We start from the raw sequence: 18,039 nt of genomic DNA, 5'->3' as shown, positions 1-18,039 counted from the left end.
AGGTAGTAATTTAGCCTTTCACTTTACGGGATTGCATAACAGAATAATTTGGGGCGAGTGAATACAAAGCTAGGCTATTGAATTATGAAGGCGCCTGGGTCCTACTTTTTGTTTGAAAATTGGAGGTGGGGGGCTATTGAGTTAGACTTGTGGGGTGAGCCTAGAAGGGCAAAGGTTGGGAGCCAAGACCCATGGGTTCGTGAATGGAGGGTAGGCTTCCTGGGTGCTTCTGACAGATGGCTGTGGAAACGTATGAGCTGAATGTATTGCTTTCTTTTTGAATCATCCAGTAAGAGGATCTGGGAACTCTGCCTGCAGCCTCCTCCTAATATGCTGCTTTACTGATGGCACAGCCTGATCTTACTGAAGTCTGTCAGAAACCAGAATAGTGCTCAGGTTTGTCTGATATGTTCCACAGAAGGTAGTGGTAAAAGCTTTCTCCTATCTTTCAGGTAAGCAGTTGCATGATTGAAAACTTGCCCCAACATAGAAATCTAGCTTCTCGGGGGAAGGCTTAGGCATTGCCTCTCTTTGACATGCTATGTTTTGGTATGCAGGGAGGATTTCCCCCCTTGCGGAGTGGAGTTTAAGCATGCAGTCCTTCTTCTCTCATCCTTGCACAGCTTGAAATGCTGCCATCCAGGAAGAGAGTGGCCAGTTGCCTTTATGAGGTATTGCTAGTGGGCTGCCTGGCAATGGTAAAATATTTTTCTTCAAGAAAAAAAAGTTTAGTCATCTGCTGGCATTTAAAATCCTGATACCTAAAGCTCATTCTTGACTCCTGAGTTAGTATTCCCAGGGTTGATCATCAGCTGACTTGCATGGACATGATCTCCCTTTGCAGAAGCCTGGACTGGTTAAAAATTCTTCACCAGGATGACCCAGGCCGAAATCAAGCTTTGTTCCCTCCTACTGTGTGAGCATTTTGGTGAGATTGTGGAAAAGATTGGGACACACCTCATCCACAATGGAAGCCAGCCATTACGAATGATCGCTCATGACACTGGGATGTCACTTGACCAGGTATGCCAAACCAGTAGTTAAAAACAAGATGAGCAGAGGGGGGAAGTGCAGAAAGAGAGAATTAAGAGCCAGTTTGGTGTAGTGGTTAGGTGCACGAACTCTAATCTGGGAGAACTGGGTTTGATTCCCCACACCTCCACTTGCAGCTCCTGGATGACCTTGGGCAAGCCATAGTTCTGTCTGAGCAGTTCTGGAAAGAGCTCTCTCAGCCCCACCTACCTCACAGTGTGTCTGCTGTGGGGAGGGGAAGTGAAAGGAGTGTGTAAGCTACTCTGAGACACCGAGTGGGATATAAATCCAATCTCTTCTTACACTTCTCCCTTCTCTCAGTTGGTGCTGGAAGACTTACAAGAAAATTGGAGTGTATGAGAATAACCTTCACCTTCTGTTGCTTAGGCAACTGTGCAGGGAGGGGCTGTGGCTGATGCACCTGCTTGACATGTGGAAGGTCCCAGATTCTGTCCCCAGCATCACTATTTAAGGATCTTGGGTAGCAGGTTTTAGGAAAGTCCCTTCTCTGCCTGAGGCCCTGGAGAGCCACTGCCAGCCAGAGTAGACTGTATTGAGCTACGTGGGCCAGTGGCCTGACTCAAGGCCAGCTTCATATGTCCATTAGTGTTTGATATTAAGAACATAAGAAGAGCTCTGCTGGATCAGGCCAGTGGTCCACTGAGTCCAGTATTCTGTTTTACGCAGTGGCCATCCAGTTTCCTTGGAAGACCAGCAAACCAACATGTAGAGGCCAACTGTTATGGTGCCACCTAGCAATCTTATTCAAAGGTTTGCTGCCTCTGAGTATGGAGGTGTTGCTTTCTTATGGATAAAAACGCTGCCCTTTGCACATGGTTAGGACATAAAAACCGTATACATTTATTTGTAAAGAGATGGCAGTACTGTGTAAGGATCTGGAACCAAAATAACATTTGAGGGATTTCGATGCTGCTATGAGGCATCGGTTAGCTAATGTTTTGTCTCTTCTTTTCTATGCGCTCATTCAGTGTAACTTGTTTGTTTCATTTTTACTCCACTCTTCATCTAAGAAATTCAGAGTCGCATATATCACAGACATGAATTTTATTCTTGCAATAACCTTGTGAGGTAGGTTTGGTTGGGAGCGTGTGAGTGGCTTGAGTGCTTTATGCTAGAGCAGAGATTTGAACCCAGCTCTCCTTGGTCCTAGGCTGACATTAAGTCCTATGCCACACTAACTTATATATAAACATATATGTATGGCAATGAAATAATTCTTGAGTTAGCTTTGCACTGATAAAATAGATTACAACAGTTAAAACCTTTTGAAAATAAAAGAGGAGAGATATATTGTACTGGCTGCAAGCATGAGACATAAGCCGGGAAGTCCCAAATCTTAAATGGGACTTTATCCATGAACTTTCAAGCAACTAAGCTTGGCTAGGCTTGCCTAAACTCAAGGAAAATAATAGGTTGGGTAGGCATGACTTTGTATTGGATTGGGCAGCTTAAGGCTTTAAGCACCCTGCTATTGTCTCAGCTTATCATCCTGTAGTAATAATGACCTACCTTGCAGGGTTAATGTAAAGATTATTGAAATTAGGTACATGCGATACCTGGAAGTCTTATTTATTTGAATAGTAAGTAGTAATAATGACCTACCTTGCAGGGTTAAAGATTATTGAAATTAGGTACATGCTATTTGAATAGTAAAGATAATTGAAATTAAATGAATTGCAGTTTTGGCCATTCCTGAGTTGGACTATTTTTGTTTTGACTACAGATGCTTTGGGTTAGGATTTCTGTTCATGGCAGAGGCTTGGTTTTGATCGCTCTCTGATGCTCATTCCAGTTCATGGAATCTGTCCCCCTTAAACTGAACACAGACTTCTGGAAGGGCTATCAACCCAGTGTTTCCTCCCCTCTTGCAGGTTCGGAAGGCGCTCTGTGTCCTTATCCAGCACAACCTGGTGACCTACCAGCTGCAGAAGCGAGGTTTGGTGGAGTACGAAGCCCAGTGCAGCCGAGTGCTGCGGATCCTCCGCTATCCCCGGTACATCTACACAGCCAAGACCCTCTACAGTGACACGGGGGAGCTGGTTGTGGAAGAGCTGCTGCTGAATGGCAAGATGACCATGAGCGCCGTGGTGAAGAAGGTGGCCGACCGGCTGACGGAAACGATGGAAGGTGAGAGGCTGGAAGGGGGTTCGGCCCTGGGAAGGTAGCACCAGCGGAGACTGAGACCGGCAGAGGAGACGGACCCGTCTTTCTTTTCTTCAGAAGGAAAAACGATGGACTACAGCGAAGTCTCCAGCACCTTTGTGCGTCTGGCAGACACTCACTTCATTCAGAGATGTCCATCAGCCCCTGAGAGCCCGGAACCCCCAGAGGCCCCGCTTCCTCCCGCCCCCACGCTGGTGCTCAACGAGCAGGAGATGTACACAGTTCCACGGCTGAATCTCGTAGGTGAGGGGGCAGCTGAGGTATCCCTCGATTGGTGTAATAGCCGCTAGTGAATTTCTGACAGCCAGCCCTGTGTAGTGCTTAGAACATTGGACTAGGATCTGGGAGACCTGGGTTCAGATCCCCACACTGCTGTGGAGCGTGCTGCGTGACCTCAGACCAGTCTCATTCTCTCACCCTGGCCTACGTAATAGGGTTGTCGTGAGGGTACAGTGCAAAAAGGAGAGCCGTGTATGCTGCTCTGAGCTCTTTGGAGGAACGATGGGATAAAAATGAACTTACGAGGTAGTGAACAGCTGTAGTCACCGACTGGCAAACAACGCCTCAAAGCCTATAAGCTATGGAACTAAGAAGGGACTTTGAGAAGGAGGAGACCACTCTGCAGATGTATTTAGAAGAGCAGGGGAAGTGCAGACTGCACTCAGTTTGGTAATCCTTGAACTGTCTCTGTTCCCCCCCCCCCCAGAGATAATTCTAGTGGGATGGCTGTATTAGTGGGGTAGCTTGGATGGTCCAGTCTAGGCCGATCTCATCAGATCTCGGAAGCTAAGCAGGGTCAGCCCAGGTTTGTACTTGGATGGGAGACCCCCACGTCCTGGGTTGGGTATGCTGAAGCAGGCAAGGACAAACCACCTCTGCTCATCTCTTGCCTGGAAACCCCCACAAAGAGTCACCAAACGTTGTCTGTGACTCGACGGCACTTTCCACCGCCAGCTGTGTCTGAGCAGAACAAAGCTGAAGTCCAGTGGTCCCTTAAAGGCTAATGACATTTATTCCAATATGAACTTTCATGGCTCACAAAACTCATAGCTGGAATAAATGCTATCCGTTTCTAAGGGGCCACTGGACTTCTGCTCCCGCCCCCCCCCCGAACCTTTGGAAAGAAAAAATGGAATGGCAAGAATTGAGAGCCAGTTTGGTGTAGTGGTTAAGCGTGCGGACTCTAATCTGGGAGAACCGGGTTTGATTCCCCACTCCTCCACTTGCACCTGCTGATGTGACCTTGGGTCAGTCACGAGCTCTGGCACAGCTGTCCTTGAAAAAGAGCAGTTTGTGTCAGAGTTCTCTCAGCCCCACCTGCCTCACAGGGTGTCTGTTGTGGGGAAGGGGAGGGAAAGGAGTTTGTAAGCCACTCTCAGACTCCAAGTGAAGGGCGGCATATAAATCCAATCTCTACTCTCTCTACTCTACTTCTTTTTACCTATCTCATGCCACACACAAAAAACTACCACTTCCAGGGTTTCCTAAGAACAGAGGCTTCGTCAAATAGTTTTAAAGACTGTAGAGTAGGTTTGGCCTGAGGTTTGCACCTACAACCCATGGGGCGGGTGGAGCTTGAGCATCTCTCTGCAAGGCAGGCTTCAGACTCTTGCTTCTGCTCTGGCACTTCTGAAAAGGTTCCAGTGGGGTAGCTGAAAAGGTGAATGTTATTTTTTTGACTCGCAGGGAAGGGGAAGAGGAGGCACTCTGATAACGGTGACGACTGTGAACCCAAGGCAAAGCGGCAGAAACCAAACGCGGACAGCAAAGAGGTACTGAAACCTCTCGTCCCGGGGTGCGTTAACGGTGTTCCCTCCATGAACGGATGCCGGACATTATTACTTGAATTATTTCAGTGCGGCTTCCCCAGAAGAACTCTGTTTGAATGGGTTTTTACAGACTGTAAAAATAAAGGGAACATTACATAGCTAAAAACAAACAAGCTAATCTACATCTTGATTTCTCTGCTCTTCCTCCCCCTCAGCTGCCATCTTGGCCACAGGTCTTTAGGGATCCTTCCAGTTCCAGAGGGCAGTCGCGTTGGCCTGCAGTAGAACGGCTAGATCGGAGTCCAGTAGCAGCCGTAAGAGACCGACAAGAGTTTGGGGGTGTGAGCTTCTGACAGTCAAAGCTGACAAAGGGAACTTTCACTTTCAAAAACTTGCGTCCCAAAACTGTTGTTGGTCTCTAAGGTGCTACTGGACTTGAATCTAGCTGGTCCTTCTAGTGACAGTCAGTCCGGGTTCTATGGGCTACTTTCTTAGTCCCCACCACACACCCCTTCTTGCCCCTGTGTTGATGGTGACTGTTGGCATTGCCATTTTCACCCCCCCCAAGCACCAAGATGACAGAGCATCACTTGCCCCAGAGCCCCTATCTATACCTTGTGGCTAATAGCCACTGATGGACCTCTGCTCCATATGCTTATCTAATTCCCTTTTGAAGCCGTCCATACTTGTAGCCGCCACCACTTCCTGTGGCAGTGAATTCCAAGTGTTAATTTCTGTGGCCCACCGAAGCTCTTGGAGGTTTCAAGGTCGTACAGTGCACGGGCTGGAAGGCAAAGGAGGTAATCCAGTCTGATTCGGAAGTCCTACCGTAAGGCTGGCAGATTTTGGGGTGTGGTTCAGGGTATCTGTGGAAGAGGGAGAGATCCCGGCTACCCAGTGCTGGGGCACGATGGACTGTTTTTGTGCAGTTGCCTGCTAACTTTAGTGGGGCTTGTGTGGGAGATCTTCCCAGAAGAACTGGGCTCCTTGATTAGTTTGGGTTTTCTCTCTTGACCCCTGAAAGGTTCTTGGACTGCTGCTGGTCACTTAGAAAAAAAAATTAAAATGTTTAATCGCCCTTATGGCTGCGCAGATCCATTGGAAACAATTTCTTTTTGTTTCCATCCTGCCTTTCCGCCATCATGGAAGTAAGGTGGCAAAGCTGAGGGGTTCCCAGGAAGTCTCCCAACAGGCCCGGCCTTGAGTTCTCACATCCTTCAGCCATACCTTGGACCTGTGCCAGGAACCACACCCTGGGCAACTGCCATAGGCCTTGCCTCCTGCACCCAAATGGGGAATAGTCAGTGTTCCTTGCCCCTCGGAACTGCAGAGTTGACCGTGCCAAGCAAATTTGGCCTAACTTGTACTCGCTGAAGGATTCTGTATTCACTGTCAAAGAATTTGGATGGGGGGAGGGAGACTAGTAGAGGGGATATTGGGAAATAAATAGAGCCTTCATGTAAGAGAAGCCAGTACGGTCTCTTCTGCTTTCTCCCATTCGCCTCTCCTCAGCCTCCGCCTGATGATGGGATCTACTGGCAGGTCAACATTGACCGTTTCCACCAGCATTTCCGGGATCAAGTGATTGTTAGCGCCGTGGCCAACAGGATGGACCAGGTGCGCCAGATTCTCCTCTGGGTACCCACTCACAGTCTGGGTTGTAGGCTCACGGGGAGGTCACCTGGCTGCTAATGGCAGGGCATTCCCCACCTCACTGGGATTCTCTGCCCCCAGGTGAAAGAACCACTTTGTGCATTACCCAGCAAACAGCCGGACTCGCCACAGAGTGCACATTCAGTAGAATGCCGTAGCCAATCCCAGCTGTCTGATCATTCCCTGTATGATAGATCTCAGTAAAGATCGATCCGTAAACCGCTAGACATTTCAGTTTGATTGGGGCTGAAAAGCTGCTCTGGTTCTCACTGAAGCTGTCCGCCTGTGTCTAGACCGCAGGTTGCAGTTCATGTGAGGGTATGCCCTTTCCTACATAGAAGACTAGCAGGTCAAACAGAAGGCATCCAGCCTAATCTTTTCTCTGAATCGCTTAGATTTGAATGTGGAGGGGTTCTTTAATGGAGAGCAGTTTCATCATGCAAGGCCTTGGCTGAAGTTGTCCGGCTCAGACATGGACAGACCATCTTGGCGAGAACGAGGCCTCTGACTTGGCTCTGTCTATGGACATCTCATCATGCCCCCTGCACCTGAGCTGCGGCTCAGTGGCAGAGAGCCTGCTTTGTATGCCAAAGGGCCCCAGCATGAATCCCTTGCATCTCTAGTTGAAGATCCAAGGTATCAGGTGTGGAGGGGAAAGCATGAGGTCTTGGAAAGCCACTGGCAGCCAGTACTGAGCTAGATATTCTAGTAGCCTGCCTCTGTCTGAGGCAGCTTCATACCCATATATGTATAAGTGAGGTTCTCTTTCCTGCCCCTACAGACCAGCAGTGAGATTGTGCGCACGATGCTGCGTATGAGTGAAGTTACCACCTCCTCCAATGCACCGTACACCCAGCCACTGTCTTCCAATGAGGTAAGCATCTGCTCAGGCTTTTGGGGGCTCACTAAAGGCATTCAGAGTTGCCTTACCAGTGCCAAACAACTGTGCAACTAGGTCCCTCTTTCTGTTCTGTCAAAGGCCAAATGACCTAGGTGGATGGATATCCCTCATCCTTAACGGGAGCATTCCAGCAGCTCCAGTTTTGCCGAGAAATGAGGTCTTGCACATCTTGCCGAGAAGCTGAACTGCCATGCCTAAATTGCTTTAATTCTTGTTCTAGGAAACTGCTTTCAGGGATGGCTCTGAAGCCTTAATCAGTGGGTAGGATACAAGGAAGCTATTCTGAACACAAGAGCCCTGCTGGATTGGACCAACGGTCCTTCTTGTCTAGCATCCTATTTCACACAGTAGCCAACTAAGTGCCCTAGAGGGCCAACAAACAGGACACAGAGGCCATGGGCTTCCTCTGAAACTACCTCCTAGCACTGCTGCTCAGAGGTTTGCTGCCACTGTCTGTGGAGGTCCTTGGCACCTGGGAGGAGGTTTTGTGTGTTCTGTTTTACCAGGAACCTTCTCCCCCACCCCCCAGCTTCTGAAATTATGGGGTGTTGAGAGGGCAGCTTCTAATATGGCCCAGGTGTATCCGGTTAAGCACTTCAGTTCTTTGCTAGGGTATCCAATAAAATGGGTTTGTTTCAGGATAACTGGGTGGGTTTTGTTTGCTGTAGTTATCCATCACCTCTCTGTGACTCAACAGTAAAGCACATGCTTTGCATGCAGAAGGTCCCAAGTTCAGTTCTTGGCTCCTTTAGCTAAAGGAGCTCAGAAGCAAATATTTGGTGAAACTTTTCCTCTGTGTGAATCCATATATGGTTATTTTGTATGTTACTCCAAAGAGATCCGGGCAGTGCTGCCTGTGCCCCTGAGGAAATGTAACTGGCCCAAAGATGGCTTCATAGACGGTGGGGATTTGAACCCAGGTCTCTCCGCTGAGAATCTAAAGTATTGATCGCTGCAGGTTGTGTTCCAGCTCTGATCGATTGCCTTATTTGGTGTTCGCAAAGTACCCTCAAGATAGGTTAGCTGGTGTGGGTAGGATGGTCTTCCTCTGCAACATTTGGCTTTCTTGGCCTTTTAATACTCACCTGGAAATTGTATATCAGTGGCTATCACGAGCTATAGTTACCGTAGAGTCAAGGGGGCAGCCATAGTGGTCTGAAGCAAGAGAACAAAGTTGAAGTCCAGTGGCACCTTTACAACCAACAAAGTTTAAATCTGGATATAAGCTTTTGCGTGCACATGTGCGCACACGAAAGCTTATACACAGAACTAAACTTTGTTGGTCATAAAGGTGCCACTGTCTGGACTTAAACTTTGTTCTACAGTTACTGTAGTTACTTTATCCTATATGTATAGCCACATATTTACATAAATTTCAGGAGAGACAGTAGCCTGCCCAGAACCTTTTGCTTCTCCTCTCTCCTTATGTTTAATAATACTTTGAGTCGTCTCAGGACAACTGGATCTTACTGGTTTCTGTCTCCCTTTCTCTCTCTAAAACAAAGATATTCCGGTCACTTCCAGCTGGTTACAACATCTCCAAGCAAATTCTCGACCAGTATCTCACCCTGTTAGCAGATGACCCACTAAGAAATATACCTTTGAGTTTTTTGTGTGTGGGTTTTTTTTAGTTTTAAAAATTACATGGGGCAATAGCATGCTCTTTTGTTCCATGTTTCTTTGACCTAACCAACCTTGTCTTCCTCATTTACCTCTCCTCATAGCTGGAGTTTGTTGGTAAATCTGGCGAGAGCGGCGGTGGCATGTACGTGATCAGTATCCTTTTTGGCTCAGCTCTTGGCACAAGAATCAGTCCAATGAAAAAAAGCAAAGAGTGTTAAGTAGGCACACTGGGGGTGTTGCTCTCTTTTTCTGTGCCAGTCACAGACTTTTAGTGTACAGCAGTTTCCATTTTGCCACGTCCATCAAAGGTGGGTGGTTCTCTCCCTCCTGCCCGCTTGGACTGGAAGTAACTGCAGCCGAGGTGCTTGGCTGGAAGTAAGCCTGGCCTGTGTGAGAGTTGTGTGGACTGGCAGCGAGTGTTGGAGGCTCTTGCACTCAATTCCGACCCTAGCAAAAAGACGGGGTTGGGCAAGAAGGAAGGAGAGCTGCAGGGGCCACAGCAGGTGGGTCCTGCTGCCAGGACATTCAAGAATACTGGACTCCTATCAAAGGATGGGCATCTGAAGAGAGACTTTGTGGTTTGGGAAGTGGTAGAGTGCCCTCAGAACAAAGGGAATGCAAGGGAACTAGGAGAGATGGAGGAGAGGAGCCGCTGAAACAGGGCAATCCATTCTCCTCCTCTGTCATGTTCCCTGTGAGAACAAGAGCTTTCAAGGGTCAGTTATCTCCAATAATGCTAGGAAAAGTTGAAGGTAGCAAGAAGAGAGGAAGACCCAGCATGAGATGCATTGAGTCAACCGAGGAAGTGGAGTTTGCAGGACCTGAGCAAGGCAGTTAATGGGAGGACTTTTTGGAGGTCATTCATTCGTAGGGTCCCCCTTAAGTCGGAAGCAACCTGACAGCGCTTCACACACATCTCTGTCTTCCAGACGATGCTGACTTTGGGGGGCTGGGGTGTGTGTGTTAAAAGTTGTACTAGGCCATCTGCTCACTAGATCTAATTTGTGGTTCCCTAAAAGAAACAAAATGCCAATTCTTATCCAGTTTAGCAGAGCTTCTCTTCCTGGTTGTGTCGAGATGGCTCTGCTTGGCCTGGGTCAAAGGGCAAAACAGCCATTCAGCAAGCCTGGCTTCAACTGACACTAAACTGTTGGTGTAAACATGGCTGGGAAGTGAATCCTGACCCAAGCTCTTAAACGGCATGATGTCCCCAGGGCAAATGAGTAAATGGCTCTGAGGTGTCCTTGCAGAATCAGAGAGAGAGACAGACAGAAAGCACAGAAGAAGGGGAGGAGGAGACTGGATTTATACCCCGCCCTTCACTCAGTCTCAGAGCGGCTTACAATCTCCTTTCCCTTTCCCCTCCCCACAACAGATACCCTGTGAGATCGGTGGGGCTGAGAGAGCTCTGAGAGAACTGCTCTTGAGAGAAGAGCTCTGAGAGAACTGTGACTGACCCAAGGTCACCCAGCTGGCTTCATGTGCAGGGTTGGGGAATCAAACCCGGTTCTTCAGATTAGAGCCCACCGCTTTTAACCACTACACCAATCTGCTGCCTTCAGGTTGTACATTCTTTCAGACTTCCGTCTGGAGGACTGAAAGAGGCTTCGTGGCTCAAACCAGACCACACCAAACCAGGATCAAGGAAGTGGGACTGCAGTTTAGCACAATGTTTGACGGAACGATCTGTAACTCGGCATCCAAACTCAGCCCTGCCCGCCTTTCCTCCATTTTTTGTCCCTTAACCTCCTCCCAAACAGACCTTCACAAGGCCTTGGCATCACTGGCCACTGCAACGCTGGAGTCGATAGTTCAAGAAAGGTAAAGAGACATTCTCCCTGAGTGTGTTGTTTCTGGCTTGGAGATGGCGGTGTTGAAAATGTTGAGTGGAGTGAAATGGCACATATGTGAAACCTGGCTGAGTTTTGGCCAAATAGGGAGACACTGGAGTTAGTTTGCCTCTTGCTTGGTATCAATCTTCTCTGCTGCTCCTACCTGCTACAGAAAAGACATCCTCTTCAGCCCCTGTGGTGTAAGCAAAGTGCTCTGTTCTCCCACATGATGCGGTCAGAGCACCTGTTAGCCGCAACACTGTGTTTGAATTGTGATGGGGCAAATTAGCTAAGAGATCTTTTGCTTAATAGGTGCGCAAGCTAGGGGTCGTACTCCAATTATACCAGAGTCAGAACTCTCTCAGAGCGGCACAGGTGACAGACAGGAAATATCTTTTATGAAATTTATTAAGAAAATAACCCTAATACATTCAGCTAATCAGTGGAATATCTCACACACACATGCACACCAGAGAGCAAGGAAGTAAAGAGGTGAAGCGATCTTAAAGAGATCAGAGACAAAAGAGTGCAAAGTGCTGTTGAGGATGGGGTTTATAGCTACCTGTCAAGATGTGTAGATATCCTTGGGGAAGGGATTATGGCCCAAACAGAGTTTGGGGGTGAACTGCCAGTTGGCATCCTGGGGCAGACACACCCTCTGAGGCCATGTGCTTTGGAGGATATAGACATTGGAAAACAACGTGGACCAATGGAAGGCCTTGAGGGGCTTGTCTCAGGTGAAGACAATAGATTGCCTGGACCTGTGAAGGGGTCCCAGGGGGTGAGACTCCAGGAACAGCAAAACCTAGGTTTGACCAATGAAGTCCCAGAGGGGCAGAGTCTGGATTCACAATAGTGTTGATGAGATTAGCCAGGTGCTGGATGGCTCTATGGAGCTGGCTGAATGGGTTTGATGACCACTGATGGTCTCGCCAAAGCAGGGTGAATAGGTTCCCAGGTTTAGACAAAAGATGGGAAAAAGGTCCCTGATAGACATCAGAAAGGATCATTAATATGTTTGGTTGGTTTATCTCGGTATCCTGAGGGATGGAACAGGAAGGACAGTTGTGGAGACACAGGATTTCCACATAAACATAGGTATCACACAAAAGGGCTACATGAGGTTCTGGAGACAGAAGGGCTATCCACCAGGTGGCCACTGAATAGGTTTTAGAAATGCAGATACTGTACCTCAGGGGTGTCGAACTCATTTGTTATGAGAGCCGGATCTGACATAAATGAGACCTTGTTGGGCCGGGCCATGTGTGTCATAAAATGTTGTGCCAGGTAGCCGAGATACAAAACTTTATAAAGGATACAAACACAAAGGGGTTTTTTTTACTTAAAATAAGAAAAACAGGTTGCTTACCAGTAACTGGTGATCTTCGAGTGGTCATCTGTGCATTCACACCAATGGGTTTAGTGCGCCTGCGCTGACCCGACCGGTGCTGTAGCAAGCTATGTTTCAAAGGATTTTCGCGCGAGTCCCACTGAGCATGCGCAGGAAACCCCAGCACGCATGCCCAGAGGGACGGGCGCGGAGATCCCGCCAGTTCCTTCAAAGCACCACCGCCAATCAACACCTATCAAAAAATTAGGAGCTGACAGCAGAGGGGAAGGAGGGCGGGCGGTGTGAATGCACAGATGACCACTCGAAGATCACCAGTTACTGGTAAGCAACCTGTTTATCTTCTTCGTGGTCTCTGTGCTTCACACCAATGGGAGACTAGCGAGCCATATCCTACCTGGAGGAGGGTGCTGGCAGGATGTTCATCGCTGGGCTGAAGACAAAACGTGACGGCCGATGCTGTCATTGGTGCGTCGGACGTCGAGGGCGTAGTGCCTGATAAATGTATTGGGCGTAGCCCACGTGGCAGCTTTGCAGATGTCATGTATTGGCACACCTTTCAGAAAAGCCGTAGATGTCGCGAGAGCCCTAGTGGAGTGAGCTCTGATGGGACCAGGCAACGGCTGTTTTGCCAGGAGGTAGCAAAGACGAACCAATTCCACTATCCACTTGGATAGACGCTGGGCTGTTATACGAGTCCCCAGGCGAGGTGATGCATATGAAAGGAATAGATGGGGATCTTTCCTAGTTGGATGTGTCCTTTTCAGGTAGAACAAGAGAGCCCTCTTGACATCCAGTGTATGCAGTAATCTATCCTCAGCAGATACTGGATTTGGAAAGAAAGTCGGCAAGAAGACTTCAGCTTGCAGATGGAATTCGGAAATTACTTTAGGCAGGAACGAAATGTCCGGTACCAATCTGATTCCGTCAGGAAGTACGGAAAGGTAAGGATAGCTATCCGGTCAGGAGGAAAGGCAAAAAAGGTCCTTTCAACGCGGCGGTAGAGAGAGAACTGGCGGGATCTCCGCGCCCGTCCCTCTGGGCATGCGCGCTGGGGTTTCCTGCGCATGCTCAGTGGGACTCGCGCGAAAATCCTTTGAAACATAGCTTGCTACAGCACCGGTCGGGTCAGCGCAGGCGCACTAAACCCATTGGTGTGAATGCACAGATGACCACTCGAAGATCACCAGTTACTGGTAAGCAACCTGTTTATCTTCTTCGTGGTCTCTGTGCTTCACACCAAGGGGAGACTAGGGAGCCATATCCTACCTGGAGGAGGGTGCTGGCAGGATGTTCATCGCTGGGCTGAAGACAAAACGTGACGGCCGATGCTGTCATTGGTGCCCCGCTACCGCCGGGAGGCGGGAAGGAGCCGGGGGGGGGGGGGGCCTGTCCCGCCCCCCCAGGCCGCATGTTTGACACCCATGCTGTACCTTGTGGAACTCGGCATTGTTTCATATGCATACCTTTCTGGGTGGAGGGGGAGACTGGAGATTGTCTTGGAGGACTGCCTTGTGCAAAACCTGAAAATGAAAGCCTTTTGCAGAGCTGTGGCTAGCTCTGTGTTTCAGAACCAAGAGTGCCTTCCTTTCACCTGACTTTTGGGGGACTCTGGTTCAGGTCAGGAGTGGGGTGCCCCTGCTGTTGGGGCTACCCTAGAGTAAGGCAGCGCCTCTGGGTAACACACCATCTCACCCCTCTGTGACGGGAAACCTCACTATATTCTGGTTGGTACTCTTTCTGCTTCCAGTTAGATCTCAAATATCTTGCTCCTTCACTTCCATTTTTTCTTTAGCTTCTCCATACGCTTGGAATATTCTTCTTTCTAATACTTAGCAAGCATATCCGTATATCCCTCTTTTTATTTTCTTCCCCTCAGGTTCCTTGTCTGCATGGATTGGGCACTATATATAATGATCTTCCTGATCTAGTCCATGGGGCAGGGTGTAAAAAAAAAATCCAACACCTATACTCTTGCAGAGTGTAAACTAAAACAGAATAGTATAAAGCGACTGGGGTAACAAACCATTGCACATAGTGTGGTTTTGAGACAAATTGCAGAGTTATTATTTAATTATCACGTTTTTATTCCTTATATTTAATACCTTGGAAGTTCTCACTACCTACCCAAATGTACAGCAGAATAACTTGGTAGTTAGCAAATATATGCATGATTGTTGGGGTGGAGAAGGTCCTCCTTTCTTGCTTTGATCATATATCCATCTGTGCAAAGTCTGCCTTTTACTTCTGAATTCTTCACTAGGTTTTACAGGTCCATTTTGCATTTTTTTTCTCCTATAACCTTGATACCTAGAAACTTGAAATAGAAACCAAATTGTATCTAGGAGGCTTGTCACTATATTGCGTGAAGTATACAGAGAAGAAATATTGACCAGCCTAGGAGCTTTGGTGGTTGGGGTGAAGCATTTCATGATTCTCCTTTCCTTCCCCACTCTAGATTTGGATCCCGGTGCGCCCGAATCTTCCGTCTTCTCCTGAGGAAGAAGCATTTGGAACAGAAGCAAATAGAAGACTTTGCCATGATCCCTGCCAAAGAAGCGAAGGAAATGATGTATAAGATGCTGACATGTAACATTGTCAGCTTGCAGGTATCTTCCTTTCCTTGGGGCTACCATGGGCTTTCAAAAGAAGCTGTGCATAACCTCAGCTGCTACAACCAATGTTCCCTCTAAGCTGTGGAGTCTTGTGAGCAAAAATTCTACTTTGTGAGCTACTGGCATCAAAGTTGTGAGCAAGTGATTTGGCTACTGCATAAATTAGTTTTCTCTGGAGCCCTCCTTCCTGAGCCAAGACAAAAATCTGTGAGCTGGAGGCTAAAAAACTGTGAGCTAACTCACACCAACTCAGCTTAGAGGGAACACTGGCTACAACAAAACAGCTCATTGTAAGACTGGGACTCCTCTGCACATTAGTCAAGAGACACACACAGTGTAAGTATTCCAAAGCCCAAAGAACTGAGTTTAGAATCAGAATTCTTAATATCTGGGACCCAGTTGAGAGGGAGCAGAGCCTGCCTCTTTAGGCACTGGGATTAAGAACATAAAAACATAAGAGAAGTGTTGGGGTGTAACAAGTTTAAAACACTTCAGTATTTACAGGGTTAATGTTGTTTACAATAGTCAACAGGAAGTCACATGTTTGTTTGTATCCAATCTATTCACTTAGTAGAAAGCCCCGGGGATTTTGTAAGAACTTTAGCTCTCTGATTGGAAATCGATGTATCAGGTATTTAGCATATTGAGGTTCTCCTTCCTGCCTTTTTGTCTTGCTGGAGAAGGAGATGCCATTCCTGTTTTATCTCCCCAGCTGTAAGGATGTAGCTATCTAGTTCTGTTGTTATTTTGTATCCCGTGTACCTTTTCCCCCTGTTAGGTTTATAGTAAACCTTTATATTTTGCATACACAATACACATGGACTCAGTCTCTCAATCTTTTACTCTGCTGATCCTAGTGATTTTTACTCTGCTTAAACACATTTTTACCAAAAGAACCCCAACAAGGAGCCAATGTTGGATCAGGCCAATGGCCCATCTAATCCAACACTCTGTCACACAGTGGCCAGAAATACCAGGTGCCATCAGTGGGCGCAGGACACTAGAAGCCTTCCCACTGTTGCCACCCCCCGCCCCCCCCCAAGCACCAAGAATACAGAGCATCACTTGTCCCAACGTGAGAGTTCCTATCTATACCTTGTGGCTAAGAGCCACTGATGGAGCTCTGCTCTGCTTAAGAAGGGGCACCCACTCCCAGTAGTTCACCTAGATGTCGTGCCTTTCCTTTCCCTTCCCCCTATAAGTAAAGACCTTTCCCACATAGGACTGAATGCCTGTCAAAGTACTGAGCTTGGACATGGTGGAGATAAAATGTGACATTAGACAGACTGCTCTCCATTGATAGGCAGTAGGTGCACAGTGTGCCTTGCAACAGAGACCCTTTTTCCACACGCACGAGAGTGGCTAAGATACTGAAGAACTGGTTGAGGCCACTGCGTGAGACAGGATGCAGGACTAGATGCACCACTGGTCTGATCCAGCAGGGCTCTTCTTATGCACTGGAATTTAAAAATGGGAAAGCCCCTGATCTGCATTCACAAGGCAAGGTACCTTCAGCCGCACCACGCTCTAGTGATGGTAGAAATGTTGTACTTCATATGGTTAGGAAAAGACCAGAAGATTTCAGTGGTAGAGCATATGCTTAGTCTGTAGAAGGCCCCACGTCTTATCCCTGGCATATCAATGAAGCGAGGCTGGGAGATGACCCTGTTTCCACCCGCACGAGAGTGGCTAAGATACTGAGGAACTGGTTGAGGCCACTGCGTGAGACAGGATGCAGGACTAGATGCACCACTGGTCTGATCCAGCAGGGCTCTTCTTATGCACTGGAATTTAAAAATGGGAAAACCCCTGATCTGCATTCACAAGGCAAGGCACCTTCCGCCGCACCATGCTCTAGGGATGGTAGAAATGTACTTCATATGGTTAGGAAAAGGCCAGAAGATTTCAGTGGTAGAGCATACGCTTAGTCTGTAGAAGGCCCCACATCTTACCCCTGGCATATCAATGAAGCGAGGCTGGGATATATCTCTGCCTGAGACCCTGGAGAGCTGCTGCCAGTCAGAGTCAGCAGTGTTGGCTTAGATGGATCCGTGGTTGGATTCCGTGGAAGGCAGTTTCGCATGTAAATACAGCACTGTGAATACTCAAACGTGTCATTGTACAGAAATGCTATGCATTATTTAAATAATAATGATATATTCAGGTCTGAAGCTATAGGACAAAATTCGATTCCAGTGGCGCCCTTAAGACCAACAAAGTCTTAAAGGCGCCACTGGATTCAAATTTGGCGCATGACAGCTTATACCCAGAATTAAACTTTGATGGTTTTAAAGGTGCCACTGGACTATATTCTAAAATAATAACAGCGAGTGTTCCTTCTCTCTCTTTCACGCTCAGGAAATCCCCAAGACGCCCGACCATGCCCCTTCCCGGACTTTCTACTTATATGCAGTCAGTGTGCTCTCATCAGCTGGTCAGTCACAAGCTCTGGCACAGCTGTCCTTGAACAAGAGCAGTTTGTGTCAGAGTTCTCTCAGCCCCACCCACCTCACAGGGTGTCTGTTGTGGGGAGGGGAAGGGAGTTTGTAAGCCGCTCTGAGACTCCCAAGTGAAGGGCGGGGTATAAATCCAATCTCTTCTCTTCTTCTTCTTCTTTCTTCCATCTGGTGCTCCTGACAAAGCAACTGTAAAAACTCTTCCCTTCCCCTCCATTTCAGAGTGTAGCCAACCTGATTGAAAGACGGCTGCACGAAACCAAAGAGAACAGGTGAGCGGGGTGTCCCGGAGTAGTTAAGGAAAGAACTTGCAGCTGAAAGTTGTGTGAGCGTGCCCTGACCTGTGGGGGACAATCCCTGGGAAGTTCTTTTGTTGAAGTGAATGAGAGCTGAACGAGGGCAAAGTTCGAGAGCCAGTGTGGTGTCGTGGTTAAGAGCGGCAGGACTCTAATCTGGAGAACCGGGTTTGATTCCCACGTCCTCCCCATGTGAAGCCAGCTGGGTGACCTTGGGTCAGTCCACAGTTCCCTCAGAGCTCTCTCATCCCCACCCACCTCACAGGGTGTCTGTTGGTGTGTGAGGAAGGGAAGGTGATTGTAGGCCGCTCTGAGACTCCTCTGGGTAGG

At 48.1% G+C, this 18,039-nt stretch overlaps 1 protein-coding gene across 1 annotated transcript in view; it reads left to right on the top strand.

The window, feature by feature from the left end:
• Window positions 1–296: 296 nt before the first annotated feature.
• POLR3C (polymerase (RNA) III (DNA directed) polypeptide C (62kD)) overlaps window positions 297–18,039 on the top strand; it is a 20,042-nt gene continuing 2,299 nt past the window's right edge. The window contains exons 1-13 of the mRNA XM_015410822.1: window positions 297–396; window positions 845–1,023; window positions 2,925–3,180; window positions 3,274–3,459; window positions 4,903–4,988; window positions 6,498–6,602; window positions 7,420–7,512; window positions 9,045–9,125; window positions 9,264–9,315; window positions 10,923–10,983; window positions 14,801–14,951; window positions 17,316–17,416; window positions 17,638–17,685. Coding sequence (XP_015266308.1) covers window positions 877–1,023; window positions 2,925–3,180; window positions 3,274–3,459; window positions 4,903–4,988; window positions 6,498–6,602; window positions 7,420–7,512; window positions 9,045–9,125; window positions 9,264–9,315; window positions 10,923–10,983; window positions 14,801–14,951; window positions 17,316–17,416; window positions 17,638–17,685 — 1,367 coding nt within the window. The 5' untranslated portion in view covers window positions 297–396; window positions 845–876. The remainder of the gene's footprint in view (window positions 397–844; window positions 1,024–2,924; window positions 3,181–3,273; window positions 3,460–4,902; window positions 4,989–6,497; window positions 6,603–7,419; window positions 7,513–9,044; window positions 9,126–9,263; window positions 9,316–10,922; window positions 10,984–14,800; window positions 14,952–17,315; window positions 17,417–17,637; window positions 17,686–18,039) is intronic.

The sequence above is a fragment of the Gekko japonicus genome, unplaced genomic scaffold (genome assembly GCF_001447785.1).
Source record: "Gekko japonicus isolate JY-2015 unplaced genomic scaffold, Gekko_japonicus_V1.1 scaffold42, whole genome shotgun sequence".
Lineage (NCBI taxonomy): Eukaryota > Metazoa > Chordata > Lepidosauria > Squamata > Gekkonidae > Gekko > Gekko japonicus.
Note: the sequence above shows the minus strand (reverse complement) of the source record. Positions and strands in the feature narration are given on the sequence as shown.